Source organism: Lagenorhynchus albirostris, chromosome 6 (genome assembly GCF_949774975.1).
Source record: "Lagenorhynchus albirostris chromosome 6, mLagAlb1.1, whole genome shotgun sequence".
In the NCBI taxonomy this organism is placed as follows: domain Eukaryota; kingdom Metazoa; phylum Chordata; class Mammalia; order Artiodactyla; family Delphinidae; genus Lagenorhynchus; species Lagenorhynchus albirostris.
Genome location: NC_083100.1, coordinates 42,688,246 through 42,704,671, shown reverse-complemented (window position 1 = coordinate 42,704,671; position 16,426 = coordinate 42,688,246). Strand labels below are relative to the sequence as shown.

The 16,426-nt window shown below is 39.0% G+C and overlaps 1 protein-coding gene across 3 annotated transcripts in view; it reads left to right on the top strand.

Annotated features, from left to right (window-relative positions):
- NABP1 (nucleic acid binding protein 1) overlaps window positions 1-16,426 on the top strand; it is a 99,043-nt gene that overhangs the window by 78,416 nt on the left and 4,201 nt on the right. The window contains exons 1-3 of one of the 3 annotated variants that reach the window (XM_060151382.1): window positions 12,185-12,729; window positions 13,028-13,166; window positions 15,788-15,859. In XM_060151382.1, the coding sequence (XP_060007365.1) occupies window positions 12,639-12,729; window positions 13,028-13,166; window positions 15,788-15,859 (302 nt within the window). In that variant the 5' untranslated portion in view covers window positions 12,185-12,638. Of the gene's footprint in view, window positions 1-12,184; window positions 12,730-13,027; window positions 13,167-14,162; window positions 14,292-15,787; window positions 15,860-16,426 lie in introns of those variants that run through there. The other 2 variants (XM_060151383.1, XM_060151384.1) reach the window with 2 other exon arrangements.

Genomic DNA, 16,426 nt, shown 5'->3' with positions numbered 1-16,426 from the left:
TTACTGTTCCTGGAAAAAGCCAGACAGCTTGAGCATTTTCAATGGCTCCCTTCCCTCCTTTGTAGCTTCAGTCAAATATCATCTTCCTCACCCACTCTTTTTAGCCATTCCTGCTAAATCCCTATGCCCTCCTTTGCTTCATTTTTCACCTTAGTACTCACCGCCTTCTAATGCCCTATATAATTTTACTGATTTATTATGTCTCTTGCCTGTTTACTGACATTAGAATGTAAGCTCTACAAAGTCAGGGATTTTTGTTTGCATTATTTTTTACTGATGCAGTCCCACTGCTGGCACATAGTAGTTGTTCAATAAAGATTTGTTAAATAAATTAATGAATTATGTTCAATGAACATACAAAGGGCAAATGGGAGTGTAAATCTCTTCAAAATTCCTAAAATATAACTGAACAATACTGTTGTCCCTTGGTATCTGCAGAAGATTGGTTCTAGGACCGCACATGGATACCAAAATTTGAGGATACTCGCCCCTTATATAAAATGGCAAATACTATGTCATTTCATATAACCTACGCACACCCCCCCCATATATTTTAAATCATCTCTAGATTACTTATAATACCTAATACCATGTAAATGCTGTGTAAATAGTTGAAAATACAATGTAAATTCTATGCAAATAGTTGCCCTGCACAGTCAATTCAAGTTTTGCTTTTTGGAACTTTCTGGAATTAAAAAGAATATTTTTTACCATCCAAGGTTGGTTGAATCCCTGGATGCAGAACCTGCAAATATGGAAGGCCAACTGTACATATCAGAAGTCTTACTTATATACTGAGTAATTTCACTTTTAGAAATTTATCTCAGTGTAGGATTTCCCAAGCTAGTATAAAGGAAATAGGTACTGTTCCAGAATATTAATGGGTATACAAAAAATAAAGAAAATATTCTGAACAACAACAACAAAAATCTCTTCTAACCTGCTCTGGTTCTCAGACTTGGTTGCACATTATAATTACCTGAGGGGTTTTAAAACATACTGCTGCCTGAATCCCACCTGCAGAGATTCTGATTTAATTAGTTTGGACTTGTTGTCCCTCCTGTCATGATATTAGCAGCCTATGATTAGTACTGAGAACCATTAATTCATTAGAGGCTGTAGATGGTAATCCTGTTCACATCTTTGGGCCTGTATTTTTTCACATACAAAATGAAGGCATTAGAGTACGTTATCTGTAAGCATCCTTCCAACTGGGATACTCTATGTTCATACAGGAAAATCTCTTATTTAGGGCTTATAGGAAATATTTGCTGTCTCTTTCTAGTGATTTATTGGTGTGTGTGTGTATGTGTGTGTGTGTGTGTGTGTGTGTGTGTGTGTGTGTGTGAAAGAAGAGCACATGTATCAGCTTTATAATGCTTGAAATAAGAAAGGTATATATTTTTACTATAGAGAAACCGAGATAATCAAAATTTCATAAAGAGTCATCAAGCCCTCCACTCCAACAGGTGTCAGGCATGATGTTAGGGGAAACTGTCACATACTTATTGTAGGGCCAACTAGAGCAAGAAACAGGACTCTGAAACCAGGAGCGCTGTTTTTTTAAATTGTCATTTGTTTATTTATTTTTATATATGTCTTAGTCTGTCAGGGCTGCTGTAACAGAATACCATAAACTGGTGGCTTATAAACAATAGAAATTGAGAAATATAAATATCTCACAATTCTGGAGGCTGGGAAGTCCAAGATCTAGGCACTGGCAGATTTGGTATCTGGTGAGAGCCCACCTCCTGGTGCAAAGACATCTGTCATTTGCTGTGTCCTTACATGGTGAAAGGGGCAAGGGAGTTCCTTGGGGTCTATTTTATAAGGGCATTAACCCCATTTATGAGGACCCTCTGCCTTCTATTCCTAATCACCTCTCAAAGGCCCCAGCTCCAAATACTAAAACACTGGGGACTAGATTTTAACATACAAGTTCCGGGGGACAGAAACATTCAGTCTATAGCAACATAAGACACTGAGAAACATTAGCAAATATCAAGTAATTCTTTTTAAAGCATCTAGGTATATAGTATGAAAAGGACTTTTGATCCTACAGAAGGCTTCTTATGCTCACTCTGTGCTCATGATTTCTAGTATTTTTTACAATATCCTTTTAAGTATAAGGTGTATGATATATACTCCAGTTAGATAAATCTTCCACCAATAAAGAAATAATTTTGTTTTATTAGTTTTGAGTTTGGTCAGTTGCCAATAATATTTTGTTTTTTCAGCTGAATAAACAATAAATTCAGGCAGCTATTTACATGTGTGGCACACTTGAAAGAAACTTTTTAGAACACAGAAGCCAAAGTCATTCACTCTGTCATTAAAAAGATAATGTGGCTGAGTTGAATTAAGCCATTTAGGGATGCATTTCTTCCCAAGGGAAACTACAAAGCTTATTCCTCACAAGCTAACTTCATTGCCCCCACACAATTAGACACTGAAGATCAGATAAAATGGTACTGCACTTATCACTGTGAACTATAAACCTTCAAAAAAATCCAATTACCCATTTCGATAACCAAAGAAATGCACTTTTTAGAGGGGCCCTGAACCAAGATGGCAGAGTAGAAGGACGTGCTCTCACTCCCTCTTGTGAGAACACCAGAATCACAACTAACTGCTGGACAATCATTGAAAGGAAGACAATGGAACTCACCAAAAAAGATACCTCACATCCAAAGACAAAGGAAAAGCCACAATGAGATGGTAGGAGGGACGCAATCACAGTAAAATCAAATCCCATAACTGCTGGGTGGGTGACTCACAAACTGGAGAACACTTATACCACAGAAGTCCACCCACTGGAGTGAAGGTTCTGAGACCTACTTCAGGCTTCCCAACCTGGGGGTCCAGCAATGGGAGGAGGAATTCCTAGAGAATCAGACTTTGAAGTCTACTGGGATTTGATTGCAGGACTTCGACAGGACTGGGGGAAACAAAGACTCTACTCTTGAAGGGTACACGCAAAATAGTGTGTGCATCGGGACCCAGGGGAAGGAGCAGTGACCCCAGGGGAGACTGAACCAGACCTACGTGCTAGCGTTGGAGGGTTTCCTGCACAGGCCGGGGGTGGGGGGTGGCTGTGGCTCACCATAGGGACAAGGACACTGGCAGCATAAAATCTGGGAAGTCCTCCTTGGTGTTAGCCCTCCCAGAGTCCCTACCAAAGAGTCCAGGTAGTCTCCAGTGTTAGGTTGCCTCAGGCCAAACAACGAGCAGGGAGAGAACCCAGCCCCACCCATCAGCAGTCAAGTGGATTAAAGTTTTACTGAGCTCTGCCCACCAGAGCAACAGTCAGCTCTACCCACCACCAGTCCCTCCCATCAGGAAACTTGCACAAGCCTCCTAGATAGCCTCATCCATCAGAAGGCAGACAGCAGAAGCAAGAAGAACTACAATCCTGCAGCCTGTGGAACAAAAGCCACATTCACAGAAAGACAGACAAGATGAAAAGGCAGAGGGCTATGTACCAGATGAAGGAACAAGATAAAACCTCAGAATAACAACTAAATGAAGTGGAGATAGGCAACCTTCCAGAAAAAGAATTCAGAATAATGATAGTGAAGATGATCCAGGACCTCAGAAAAAGAATGGGGGCAAAGATCGATAAGATGCGAGAAATGTTCAACAAAGACCTAGAAGAATTAAAGAACAAACAAACAGAGAGGAACAATACAATAACTGAAATGAAAACTACACTAGAAGGAATCAATAGCAGAATAACTGAGGCAGAAGAACGGGTAAGTGACCTGGAAGACAGAATGGTGGAATTCACTGCTGTGGAACAGAATAAAGAAAAAAGAATGTAAAGAAATGAAGACGGCCTGAGAGACCTCTGGGACAACATTAAATGTAACAACATTCATATTATAGGGGTCCCAGAAGGAGAAGAGAGAGAGAAGGGACCAGAGAAAATATTTGAAGAGATTATAGTCGAAAACTTCCCTAATATGGGAAAGAAAATAGACACCCAACTCCAGGAAGCACAGAGTCCCATACAGGATAAATCTAAGGAGAAACATGCCGAGACACATAGTAATCAAATTGGTAAAAATTAAAGACAAAGAAAAATTATTGAAAGCAGCAAGAGAAAAACAACAAGTAACATAAAAAGGAACTCCCAAAAGGTTAACAGCTGATTTCTCAGCAGAAACTCTACAAGCCAGAAGGGAGTAGCATGATATACTTAAAGTGATGAAAGGGAGGATCCTACAACCAGGATTACTCTACCCGGCAAGGATCTCATTCAGATTCAATGGAGAAATCAAAAGCTTAACAGACAAGCAAAAGCTAGGAGAATTCAAACCAGCACCAAACCAGCTCTAAAACAAATGTGAAAGGAAATTCTCTAAGTGGGAAACACAAGAGAAGAAAAGGAACTACAAAAACAAACCCAAAACAATTAAGAAAATGGTCATAGGAACATACATATCGATAATTACCTTAAACGTGAATGGATTAAATGCTCCAACCAAAAGACACAGGCTTGCTGAATGGACACATAAACAAGACCCATATATATGTTGTCTACAAAAGACCCACTTCAGACCTAGGGACACATACAGACTGAAAGTGAGGGGATGGAAAAAGATATTCCATGCAAATGGAAATCAAAAGAAAGCTGCAGTAGCAATACTCATTTCAGATAAAATAGACTTTAAAATAAAGAATATTACAAGAGACAAGGAAGGACACTACATAATGATCAGGGTATCAATCCAAGAAGAAAATATAACAATTATATATGCTCCCAACATAGGAGCACATCAATACATAAGGCAACTGCTAACAGCTATAAAAGAAGAAATCGACAGTAACACAGTAATAGTGGGGGGCTTTACCACCTCACTTACACCAATGGACAGATCATCCAAAATGAAAATAAATAAGGAAACATAGGTTTTAAATGACACAATACACGAGATAGATTTAATTGATATTTACAGGACATTCCATCCCAAAACAGCAGATTACACTTTCTTCTCAAGTGTGTATAGAACATTCTCCAGGATAGATCACATCTTGGGTCACAAACCAAGCCTCAGTAAATTTAAGAAAATTGAAATCATATCAAGCATCTTTTCTGACCACAAGGATATGAGATTAGAAATGAATTACAGGGAAAAAAATGTAAAAAACACAAACACATGGAGGCTAGACAATACATTACTAAATAACCAAGATATCACTGAAGAAATCAAAGAGGAAACAACAAAATACCTAGAGACAAATGACAATGAAAACACAATGATCCAAAACCTATGGGATGCAGCAAAAGCAGTTCTAAGAGGAAAGTTTATAGCTATACAAGCCTATCTCAAGAAACAAGAAAAATCTCAAATAAACAATCTAACCTTACACCTAAAGGAACTAGAGAAAGAAGAACAAACAAACCCAAAGTTAGCAGAAGGAAAGAAATCATAAAGATCAGAGCAGAAATAAATGAAATAGAAACAAACAAAACAACAGCAAAGATCAATAAAACTAAAAGCTGGTTCTTTGAGAAGATAAACAAAATTGATAAACCATTAGCCAGACTCATCAAGAAAAAGAAGGAGAGGACTCAAATCAATAAAATTAGAAATGAAAAAGGAGAAGTTACAACAAGCACCGCAGAAATACAAAGCATCCTAAGAGACTACTACAAGCAACTCTGTGCCAATTAAATGGACAACCTGGAAGAAATGGACAAATTCTTAGAAAGCTATAACCTTCCAAGACTGAACCAGGAAGAAACAGAAAATATGAACAGATGAATCACAAGTAATGAAATTGAAACTGTGATTAAAAATCTTCCAACAAACAAAAGTCCAGGACTAGATGGCTTCACAGGTGAATTCCATCAGTCATTTAGAGAAGAGCTAACACCCATCCTTCTCAAACTCTTCAAAAAATTGCAGAGGAAGCAACACTCCCAAACTCATTCTATGAGGTCACCTGGTATCACCCTGGTATCACACCTGGTATCACCCTGATACCAAAACCAGACAAAGATACCTGGTATCACCTGGTATCACCCCTGGTATCACCCTGATACCAAAACCAGACAAAGATACTCCAAAAAAAGAAAATTACAGACCAATATCACTGATGAATATACATGCAAAAATCCTCAACAAAATACTAGCAAACAGAATCCAACAATACATTAAAAGGATCCTATACCACGATCAAGTGGGATTTATCCCAGGGATGCAAGGAATTCTTCAATATACGCAAATAAATCAATGTGATAAACCATATTAACAAACTGAAGAATAAAAACCATATGATCATCTCAATAGATGCAGAAAAAGCTGTTGACAAAATTCAACACCGATTTTTGATAAAATCTCTCCAGAAAGCGGGCATAGAGGGAAACTACCTCAACATAATAAAGGCCATATACGACAAACCTACAGCAAACATCATTCTCAATGTTGAAAAACTGAAAGCATTTCCTCTAAGATCAGGAACAAGACAAGGATGTCCACTCTCACCACTATTATTCAACATAGTTTTGGAAGTCCTAGCCACAGCAATCAGAGAAGAAAAAGAAATAAAAGGAATACAAATTGGAAAAGAAGAAGTAAAACTGTCACTGTTTGCAGATGACATGATACTATACATAGAGAATCCTAAAGATGCCACCAGAAATCTACTAGAGTTAATCAATGAATTTGGTAAAGTTACAGGATACAAAATTAATGCACAGAAATCTCTTGCATTCCTATACACTAATGATGAAAAATCTGAAAGAAATTAAGGAAACACTCCCACTTACCATTGCAACAAAAAGAATAAAATACCTAAGAATAAACCTACCTAGGGATACAAAAGACCTGTATGCAGAAAACTATAAGACACGGATGAAAGAAATTAAAGATGATACCAACAGATGGAGAGATATACCATGTTCTTGGATTGGAAGAATCAATATTGTGAAAATGACTATACTACTGAAAGCAATCTACAGATGCAGTGAAATCCCTATCAAATTACCAATGGCATTTTTTACGGAACTAGAACAAAAAATCTTAAAATTTGTATGGAGACACAAAAGACCCCGAATAGGTAAAGCAATCTTGAGGGAAAAAAACAGAGCTGGAGGAATCAGACTCCCTGCCTTCGGACTATACTACAAAGCTATAGTAATCAAGACAATATGGTACTGGCACAAAAACAGAAACAAAAAGCAATGGAACAAGATAGAAAGCCCAGAGATAAACCCACACACCTATGGTCAACTAATCTATGACAAAGGAGGAAAGTATATACAATGGAGAAAAGACATCTTTTCAGTAAGTGGTGCTGGGAAAACTGGACAGCTACGTGTAAAAGAATGAAATTAGAACACACCCTAACACCATACACAAAAATTAACTCAAAATGGATTAGAGACCTAAATGTAAGACCAGACACTATAAAACTCTTAGAGGGAAACATTGGAAGAACACGCTTGAACATAAATCACAGCAAGATCTTTTTTGATCCACCTCCTAGAGTAATGGAAATAAAAACAAAAATAAACAAATGGGATTTAATGAAACCTCAAAGCTTTTGCTCAGCAAAGGAAACCATAAACACGATGAAAAGACAACCCTCAGAATGGGAGAAAAATATTTGCAAATGAATCAATGGACAAAGGATTAATCTCCAAAATATATAAAGAGCTCATGCAGCTCCATATTAAAAAAACAAACAACCCAATCCAAAAATGGGAAGAAGATCTAAATAGACATTTCTCCAAAGAAGACATACAGATGGCCAAGAAGCACATGAAACGCTGCTCAACATGACTAATTACTAGAGAAATGCAAATCAAAACTACAATGAGGTATCACCTCACACCAGTTAGAATGGGCATCATCAGAAAATCTACAAACAACAAATGCTCGAGAGGGTGTAGAGAAAAGGGAACCCTCTTGCACTGTTGGTGGGAATGTAAATTGATACAGCCACTATGGAGAACAGTATGGAGGTTCCTTAAAAGACTAAAAATAGAATTAACCTATGATCCAGCAATCCCACTACTGGGCATATATCCAGAGAAAACCACAATTCAAAAAGACACATGCACCCCAATGTTCACTGCAGCACTATTTACAATAGCCAGGTCATGGAAGCAACCTAAATGCCCATCGACAGATGGATGGATAAAGAAGGTGTGGTACATATATACAATGGAATATTACTCAGTCATAAAAAGGAACAAAATTGGGTCATTTGTTGAGACATGGATGGATCTAGAGACTGTCATACAGAGTGAAGTAAGTCAGAAAGCGAAAAAAAAATATCGTATATTAACGCATGTATGTGGAACTTAGAAAAATGGTACAGATGAACCGGTTTTCAGGGCAGAAATTGAGACACAGATGTGGAGAACAAATGTATGGACACCAAGGGTGGAAAGCGGCGGGGGGATGGGGGTGGTTGTGTGATGAATTGGGTGATTGGGATTGACATGTATACACTGATCTGTATAAAATGGATAACTAATAAGAACGTGCTGTATAAAAAAATAAATAAAATTCAAAAATTAATAAAAAAAGAAATGCACTTTTTAGGGAAAATAACCTGTTTGGGAAAAAAGGTCATTGTATGTAACAGACAGTTGGTTTTAAATTCCACTTCATAAGTTAGTATATAAAATGAGAAAACCCACTTCACATGAATTATTAAGTAATATATAAATAAGTATACAGTGCTTTTAAGGTAAAATGCCTGATACATAGCAAATCCTCAAGGCATGTCAGCATTTAACATTCTAGGGATGATTTGTGTTTAAATATTACTAAACATTACTTATGAGGCTTTTGATTAAATGTTTTAAAGAAGATTAAGACCTTTTTATTTTTGACCTTGCCAATTATGCTACAAAGTGGATTATCTCTGTAATGTGAGAACACTGTAGTTCTTGTTAATTTTTTTATTGTTAGTTTCACTGCACAATATGTCTAGTATCAAATAGTATTTGGCCAGGTATTTTATTGATGTTGTAATAGTTTAAAATAGACGAATAGTACAAAGAAAGTGAAAATGACCACTGGGGTCCCAGAAACCAGAACCTGGTAGTGAGCACGGGTAGTGGGTGGTGGGCAAACTTATGCACAAGATTCTAATGGATGCCCTTCGGTGTTTTACTGGATCTGACCAAGCAATATCTTCTTTACACGGAGTAGTGGTGTTGAGCTTCTGGGCATAAACCTCTCATCATCTCAGAATAAGTCTATGTTTGGGCTATGAAAGTGTGGAAAGCCCACAAACAGTCTTCGAAGCAAGACCACGAAGTAATCCTGCAAAGACAGTAAAGAAGCAGCAATATAGTCATTACGCTCTAACTGGCTGGGCATTGATGGATCTTTGTTTATTTCACTGAATGGTAATATTAGGAAAGATTATTTGGGTGGCAATAGTTGCTCTTCTAGACATCTCCTTTCTTCTTTTTTTTTAAATTAACCACCACCCTTGAGGAGTGATCAGGGATAGTTTAAACCAACTGACCTGGGTTGAAGAGTTCCTAAACTGCCCACACCATCTTGTTTCTCAAGACTGCCTTTAGTTTTGGTGAATGAGAAAGCACTTGTTGCCATTTCCTTTCTGAGAACTGCTGAGTTAGGAGGAAAGGAAGTGAGAGATGTTCGACTGAATTCTGTCCTGTGGGGGAAGTGCAGGGCTGGGCTGGGCTGTGCCTCTGAGCACAAGCTTCTACTTTTGTGGGGCTGGCTTCCCAAGTGTCTGGTTCCTCTTTCTAAATGTCTGTAAATTGGTTTGAGCAGTCCTACCTAATCCCCTTTCTGGGAACAAATGACCCAGGGTTCAGGGAGTGGCTAACTTTCTTTGCCTAAACTCTGGGCCAGACTGGGAGTCTATGGGAGCCCTGACGTTGGATGTGGTTCTGCCATTAACTCACATGTTTCATCATTGTTTTACTGGATATTGAAATCATGCTTATAATATCATGTTACACCATTTTCCAGCATTACGTCAGTGTCTTTGGCACACTGGACCTTATTTGTCCATGAATTGAAAGCTTCTGCTTCCTTAAGAATGTATTGACTCCCCTGTTAATGTTGTGATTATCGTTGAAACTCATTTCTTGTGCTGTAATATATCTATGCTGTTTGTTTGCAGGTGTTTGGGAAGTGGTGTGGTTGAGCTAAAAATATTCAGAAAGATTCAAAGAAAAAGTCTTCTGCCACACAAATTCTCTGATACTCTTCTCAACGTATCTGTTACCATCTCAAATAGTTAATTACATGATTCTCTAAAGCCCTATAGATATATGTTGCTGCTAATACTTTATTTAGTCTGTTTTTGACTCATAATTCCACTACTGCAATTTAAGTCTAAAAATTACCTTTAGGCCGGAAGGCTCTGGGGTCAAGATTGCCTAGATTCAAAACTCAGTTTGGCCTTCTCCGGCTATGTGGTCTCAGGTGAATTTCATCATCTGTAAAATGGGTATAAAAATTAGCAATCACCAAGTAGAATGTAGAAAAGATTAAGTAATCACAGCTTAAGCTACTATTGTCTCCTTTTCTTTAATCATAGAAAATAGGCAAGGAGAAAATATTTATTGAGTATCTTCTATTTGCTAGGCACTATTATGAGCCCATGCAATCCTCTGTGAGGTAGACATCCTTTTATTTTCAGATGATTAAATTATGACTAGAAAGCTTAATCAACTGTCCTAAAGGTCACACAGCTAGTAAATCGTTCACACCTAGGTTTGCTTCTAAAGCATATGTCTTTTTCACTACACAACATAAAGAAAACTTTATTCATCTTTTCCCTCCCCAGGTTATAATGTTTCAGGGTCTCCCACTGTTGTCACACAATTATTTTGTATGTACGAAAACAACTGCATGACTTGATAGCTCATGAAATGACATGGAGGAAACTTAAATACGTATTACTAAGTGAAAGAAGTCAATATGAAAAGGCTACATACTGTTATGATTTCAACTATATGACATACTGGAAAATGAAGACAGTAAAAATATCAGTAGTTGCCAGGGGTTAGGGGAGACGGAAGGATGAGTAGGTGGCACACAAAAGATTTTCAGGGCAGTGAAACTACTCTGTATGATACTTTATTGGTGAATACATGTTATTATACATTTGTCCAAAACCATAAAATGTACAACACCAAGAACCAACCCTAAGGTAAATTATATGGACTTTGGGTGATGATGTGTTAATGTAAGTTCATCAGCTACAACAAAGGTACCACTCTGGGGGGAATACTGATAATGGGGAGAGGTTATACCTGTGTCGGGGTAGAAAGTATAAGGGAAATCTCCGTACCTTCCTCTCTAACATAAAACTACTCTAAAAAATAGTCTATTAAAAAACAAACAAGCATAAAGAAAAGCAACATGGGTAAGCGATGTAATCTAGAGAAGGGTAAGGAAAAATAATACATTTGCAAAGGAATTTAACTACTTGTCTATCTGCCTAGCATTATAGAGTGAAAAGCACCAAGACTAGGTTGGACAACTTGTGTTGACGCCCTGCTTGCTCACAAAGTTCCTGGGTGACCTTCAGCAAACTACCTCACCTTTCTGGATCTCAATTTTAAATATGCTTAAAATGAGGCCGTTGAGTGGATCTCTAACTTCCTTTCCGGCCCTAAAATTCCTGCCTTACAGCTAAGGACCCATCCCTACCTTTTTTTTCTTTCAACCCAGACCAGCCACCCTAGCCTGAACCTTGTTCTTACTCTACTGCATACTTTTTGGCGTACCCATTGGGTCCTAAAACACAGCAACCGTTCGCAGTGACTGCGAAACTAAAGGGCAGGGGGGCGGGAGGACTGAACTCTGAGGGGAAAAAAAAAAAATGCATGAAAACCCAGAAGACTGACAGCAAGTGATAGAAACCTTTAGATGGAAGACTAGGCAGGGTAGAGCCGACGCTGCGCAGCGACGGCGGAAGCTGGAGGAGGGTGGGGCGGAGCCGAGATCCGATTGGACGGCTGAGGGGGCGGGGCCCGCGCTGACATGCCGGGGAGGAAAGAGGGAGGCTGCGCTGGCGTCGCCTGCCAGTTTCCGCCCCTTGGCTTCCCCGGAGCCTGGAGGGCGGGGCTCGCCATGGGACGTCACAAGAGGCGGGGCGACCCGGGGGTCCAGCCGGCGCGCGGGCGCGTTCCGCAGTCGGTGTTTGGTGCTCTGGGTGCGTGGTAGTTTGGTTTCTGCTCTGCGTTCGCTGTCACAGCCCGTCACTACCCGGAGCCCGGGACAGACAGGGCAACGCCCGTGTGTGTGTGTGAGCGGGACTCAGGGCAGAGGCGTCCTCTCGCTGTCTTTTTTTCTTCCTTTTATCCAAAGAAGGGGGCAGTTCTCGCACTTGCCTTCCTGTCGCCCCGTTGGGAGCGGGGTTGGTGTGCGGAGTGGTTCGTCTTTTTTTCTTTTAAACTTGTGAGCGTTTTTGGTTTTGTTTTTATTTTTTTCCTCCCCTTTTTTTTAGGCTCAGTGCCGTCTGGACTGGTTTCATTGGTCCCTGACTAACCGCTTTCTGCCCCTTCTCTCGCCAACCCCGCCCAAGGTCGCCCCTCTGCCCTCGCCCCTGGCCCGGGGGGTGGGAAGCTTTGTCAGGCTCCCTGCCCACTCGAGTCTCCGCAGCGTAGCAGCACCTGCTTCAGTATGAACGGGGTCAACGACCCCCCTCTTTTTATAAAAGATATTAAGCCCGGACTGAAAAACTTAAATGTCGTCTTTATTGTGCTGGAGATAGGTAAGTGGGGTCCGCAGCCCGCCTCGCCGCCCTGTGTGCGTCCCGGGACAGGAGGGAAGGGCGCCGCCGCCGCGAGCCGGGGGCTCCCGTCCCCCTTTCCTCCCTTTCCTCTCCCCTCCCCCCATCCACGTGGCCCCGTTGGCCCGAGCTGGGGCCGTAGCCTACCTGCGGCGAGAACCCGGGGCTCGACCTCTTCCCACCTTTCAGGTGCATTTTGATCCCGGAGGAGGAGTTAGCTTTTTGGAAGTCCTCATTATCTAATACACCCCTCCCCATTTTGATTTTTAAATCCTCACAGGACGCGTGACCAAAACCAAAGACGGCCATGAAGTGAGATCATGCAAAGTAGCAGATAAAACTGGCAGCATCACTATTTCCGTGTGGGATGAAATCGGAGGTCTTATACAGCCAGGGGATATTATTCGGTTGACCAGAGGGTAGGTGTGCATAAAAGGGTTGGGGGATCAGAGTGCCTCCCAAGTAGGAGTCTGCGGAATCGGAATTGGCTGACGCCCGGGACCTTGGCAAGTTCTAAAATTTCATCTTTTCTGTGGGCCACCCCGAGGATTTTTAAGCCCCTTCAGTGTTAACCTCAGGTGATGGACGGCATTGGGATGTAACACCTTCGCCTTTAAAAGCAGTCAGTTTCAGCCGAATCTAAACAACCCCACCCTCAGTTTACAGATTAAGTAGATTTTTAAATACTGTTCTGGGATTACTGAGTCTTTTTAGTAGATTGTTAAAACTAACATAATCAATACTTCATCTTTTTCATAAACTATTTAATATAGTTGTCACTTAGCTTTTTTTCCAAACTTTTCCCCTTTTTAATGACTTTTGAGATCCTGCCCGTATTTTATTTGTATACTCATTTAGACAGTGTGGACGTAAATCGAGATTGTAGCTGGAGAATTTAGTAGGTTTTGTAGTGTGTCAGATTTGTACTCGGATGTAAAAGTTGAGAGGGGAAGTTTACAATATCTGGAAGTCACGTTCTTGAAAATAATTTCTTGTGCCTACTGCTGTAAGGTCAATGTTGTACAAAAACAAAATGATGTGCAGAAAATGTTTGGCAGAAAGATGTCTATGATACCTCTGTCCAAAAGAGTTAGTTGGCAGATTGGCTTTTAAAAATAATTTAGTACAACCTTTTTTTTTTTGATTAGTAATTAGACTGCCTTTAGAGATTTACCAAGTATTAGGAGGATAAAATGCCAGAAAGGGGTCTTAAAAATAGATTTTGGAAGCTTTGTGGTCAGTAGAATTGTAATAATTCACTGGTGATAACTGTAGGAAAAGTGGGTGGAGATTGACGTTGGCAAAGTACATAGAATCTCAGAAAAGTGTTGGATCACCCTGAAAGTAGGAGCTTAGAGCCCTTTGATAGTATTTTACAGGTCTTACAACATCTTCAGGAAGTGAGGCATAGTATCATCGAAGAAGGAAGTGAGAGTCAGGACATTTTTTTTCTTATACACTGACTCATTATGACACTGGCTATGTCTTTTAAACTTCCACATCTTTAACTTGCACAAAAGAGAATTTCTACCTGGGAGGATATGGTAAGAATTAGAATAATTAAAGTTTTTTGGCTGCCAAAGTATCTCATCCAGTGATTAGAAGTTATTTTATACACTGTAAACGGCATCTCTTTTCAATTATTTCATATTTTGTAGTCACGGAAAATACATAGATGTGTCCATCAAAAAAACTGGAAAAACTAAGTCAGTAGCCTTATAGTATCTATAGGATTTTAAGGAGTATAGTTACCAAGGAGTACAGTTTAAAGGAAAATTCAAAACCAAAGAAACTCTACTGTTACTTCAGTGTAACCTTGACGTTATTACACTTTTCAACTTCCTTTTCTGTAAAATGGGAATATTTATACCTTACTAAAGTAACATATCTAGCAGAGTCTGGCCCATTGTAAGGCCCTTAAATTCTGGTTGAATCTAAGAAAAGTAGCTTTTGAAAAAAGGTATACATCTCAATAATGGTAATTTGAATATTGGGATGCATATCAGAAAACGCTGCAAACATTGATCTCATTCCTGAAATAAGTGAAAGTTAAATGTTTTAGTTGTAGTAACTTCAAATTTTCTCTCAAAATAGGCACTAATTTTTACTTTAGTAAGGTGAAATATTAGTGCACTGTCTCCTAAGTTACTTTTTGTGTAACTTAAAAGTGGTGAATGGAGTCTTTAATAAATAACCTTTACTAAATGAAGAGAAATATATAATGTGAAATGAGAAAAATTTTATTAACCTGTATTAAAAGATGAACTATCATTATACTTAAGCAATATTTGGTTATAATTTATCTTTCTAAATCATGAAGTTACCATAGTAGTTGTACAAAGAACCACTGAAAACCAAGCCTTGGGCTTATTTTATAATATTGATGAATTTACATTTGTCTTAGATTTGTGAATAGGATTATTTTATCTAATGATGCTTCCTGCATTCAAAATTGTTCTCAGTAAATAATCGTTCAGCCAAGTTGTTGCTAAAAACTGGGAATTTGGAAAAGCAGATAAGCGAAAGATTTGTGATCATAGTTTTTTAGCCCCTTGATTAAATTTTACTAAATTTTCAGTAGCTTAGGAATAACACATACTAGCCTATGTGTTTTATGGAGGCAAAGGAAAATATATATCAATATCTGGTAGACCAAGTACATGCGTGTAAAAGTAAACACTAGGGTGTTGATTTTATATGCCCTGTGTTTGAAAAGTAATTCTGCTTGAATCTCTGCAGTTTGAATGTTCTCCCTTTCTTAATTGACTAAAGATGTAATCTTTGGAGTATAACAATGCTTGCTTTGCAAAAAGACTTCTATTTTCTAGGGTTAGTTATCGTTTATATAATTATGTCAAAATTTGGCGATAGAGTTTTCTTTGCATCATTCCTTAGTAAGTAACAAGTTAATCAATGGTAGATACAGGGTTTGAGCCCCACCTGCACCCCAATACAAAAAAAAATAGTATAAAGATTTATTTGATTTAAGTAGAAGGAAATATACATATTTCCATAGAACTGATGTTTCTTTTCTTTCTAGGTATGCATCCATGTGGAAAGGATGTCTGACACTTTATACTGGAAGGGGTGGAGAACTTCAGAAAATTGGGGAGTAAGTATCAAGATGCCTTTCATATAATTGAATAAATTACAAATAATATGTACAGAATAACTGGTAGGTATAAACGATCAACCTATTTGTTGACTTTTTGACTGTAAACTGAATGCTTGCAGCAGCTTAACTTTGCATGTATGTGCTAGTTTAACACCTATCAGTACTGTTTCCTGTGGTTGAGAATGTCAGTTTTTCCTGGCAAAGAGCATTAAGAAGCTGCACTTGAGACAGTCCCCGTGGGACCATTTCTGTAGGCTTTGGGAATGTATATCTTTCAGATGTCACAAATGCCATTTGAAGTAAGTTCTGTATGTAAAAGGACTTGCAGCAATGACAATTGAAGTCCTGTATTTATCCACAGTCTAGGTACCGTACAGGCAGCCACAATGCAAGCTTCTATAAACTACTGCCGTGGTAATCTCCACCCTGACTTGGAGGAACCATCCTCTCTAGGGGTGTAAAGGTAATTCAGCCTCCATGCTGGCCTAGACATTTGGGATGTACTCATAAAGTATGGTGTAGGCAATGAGCCAAATCATAAAATCCATTCTGTTTGGTTAATGC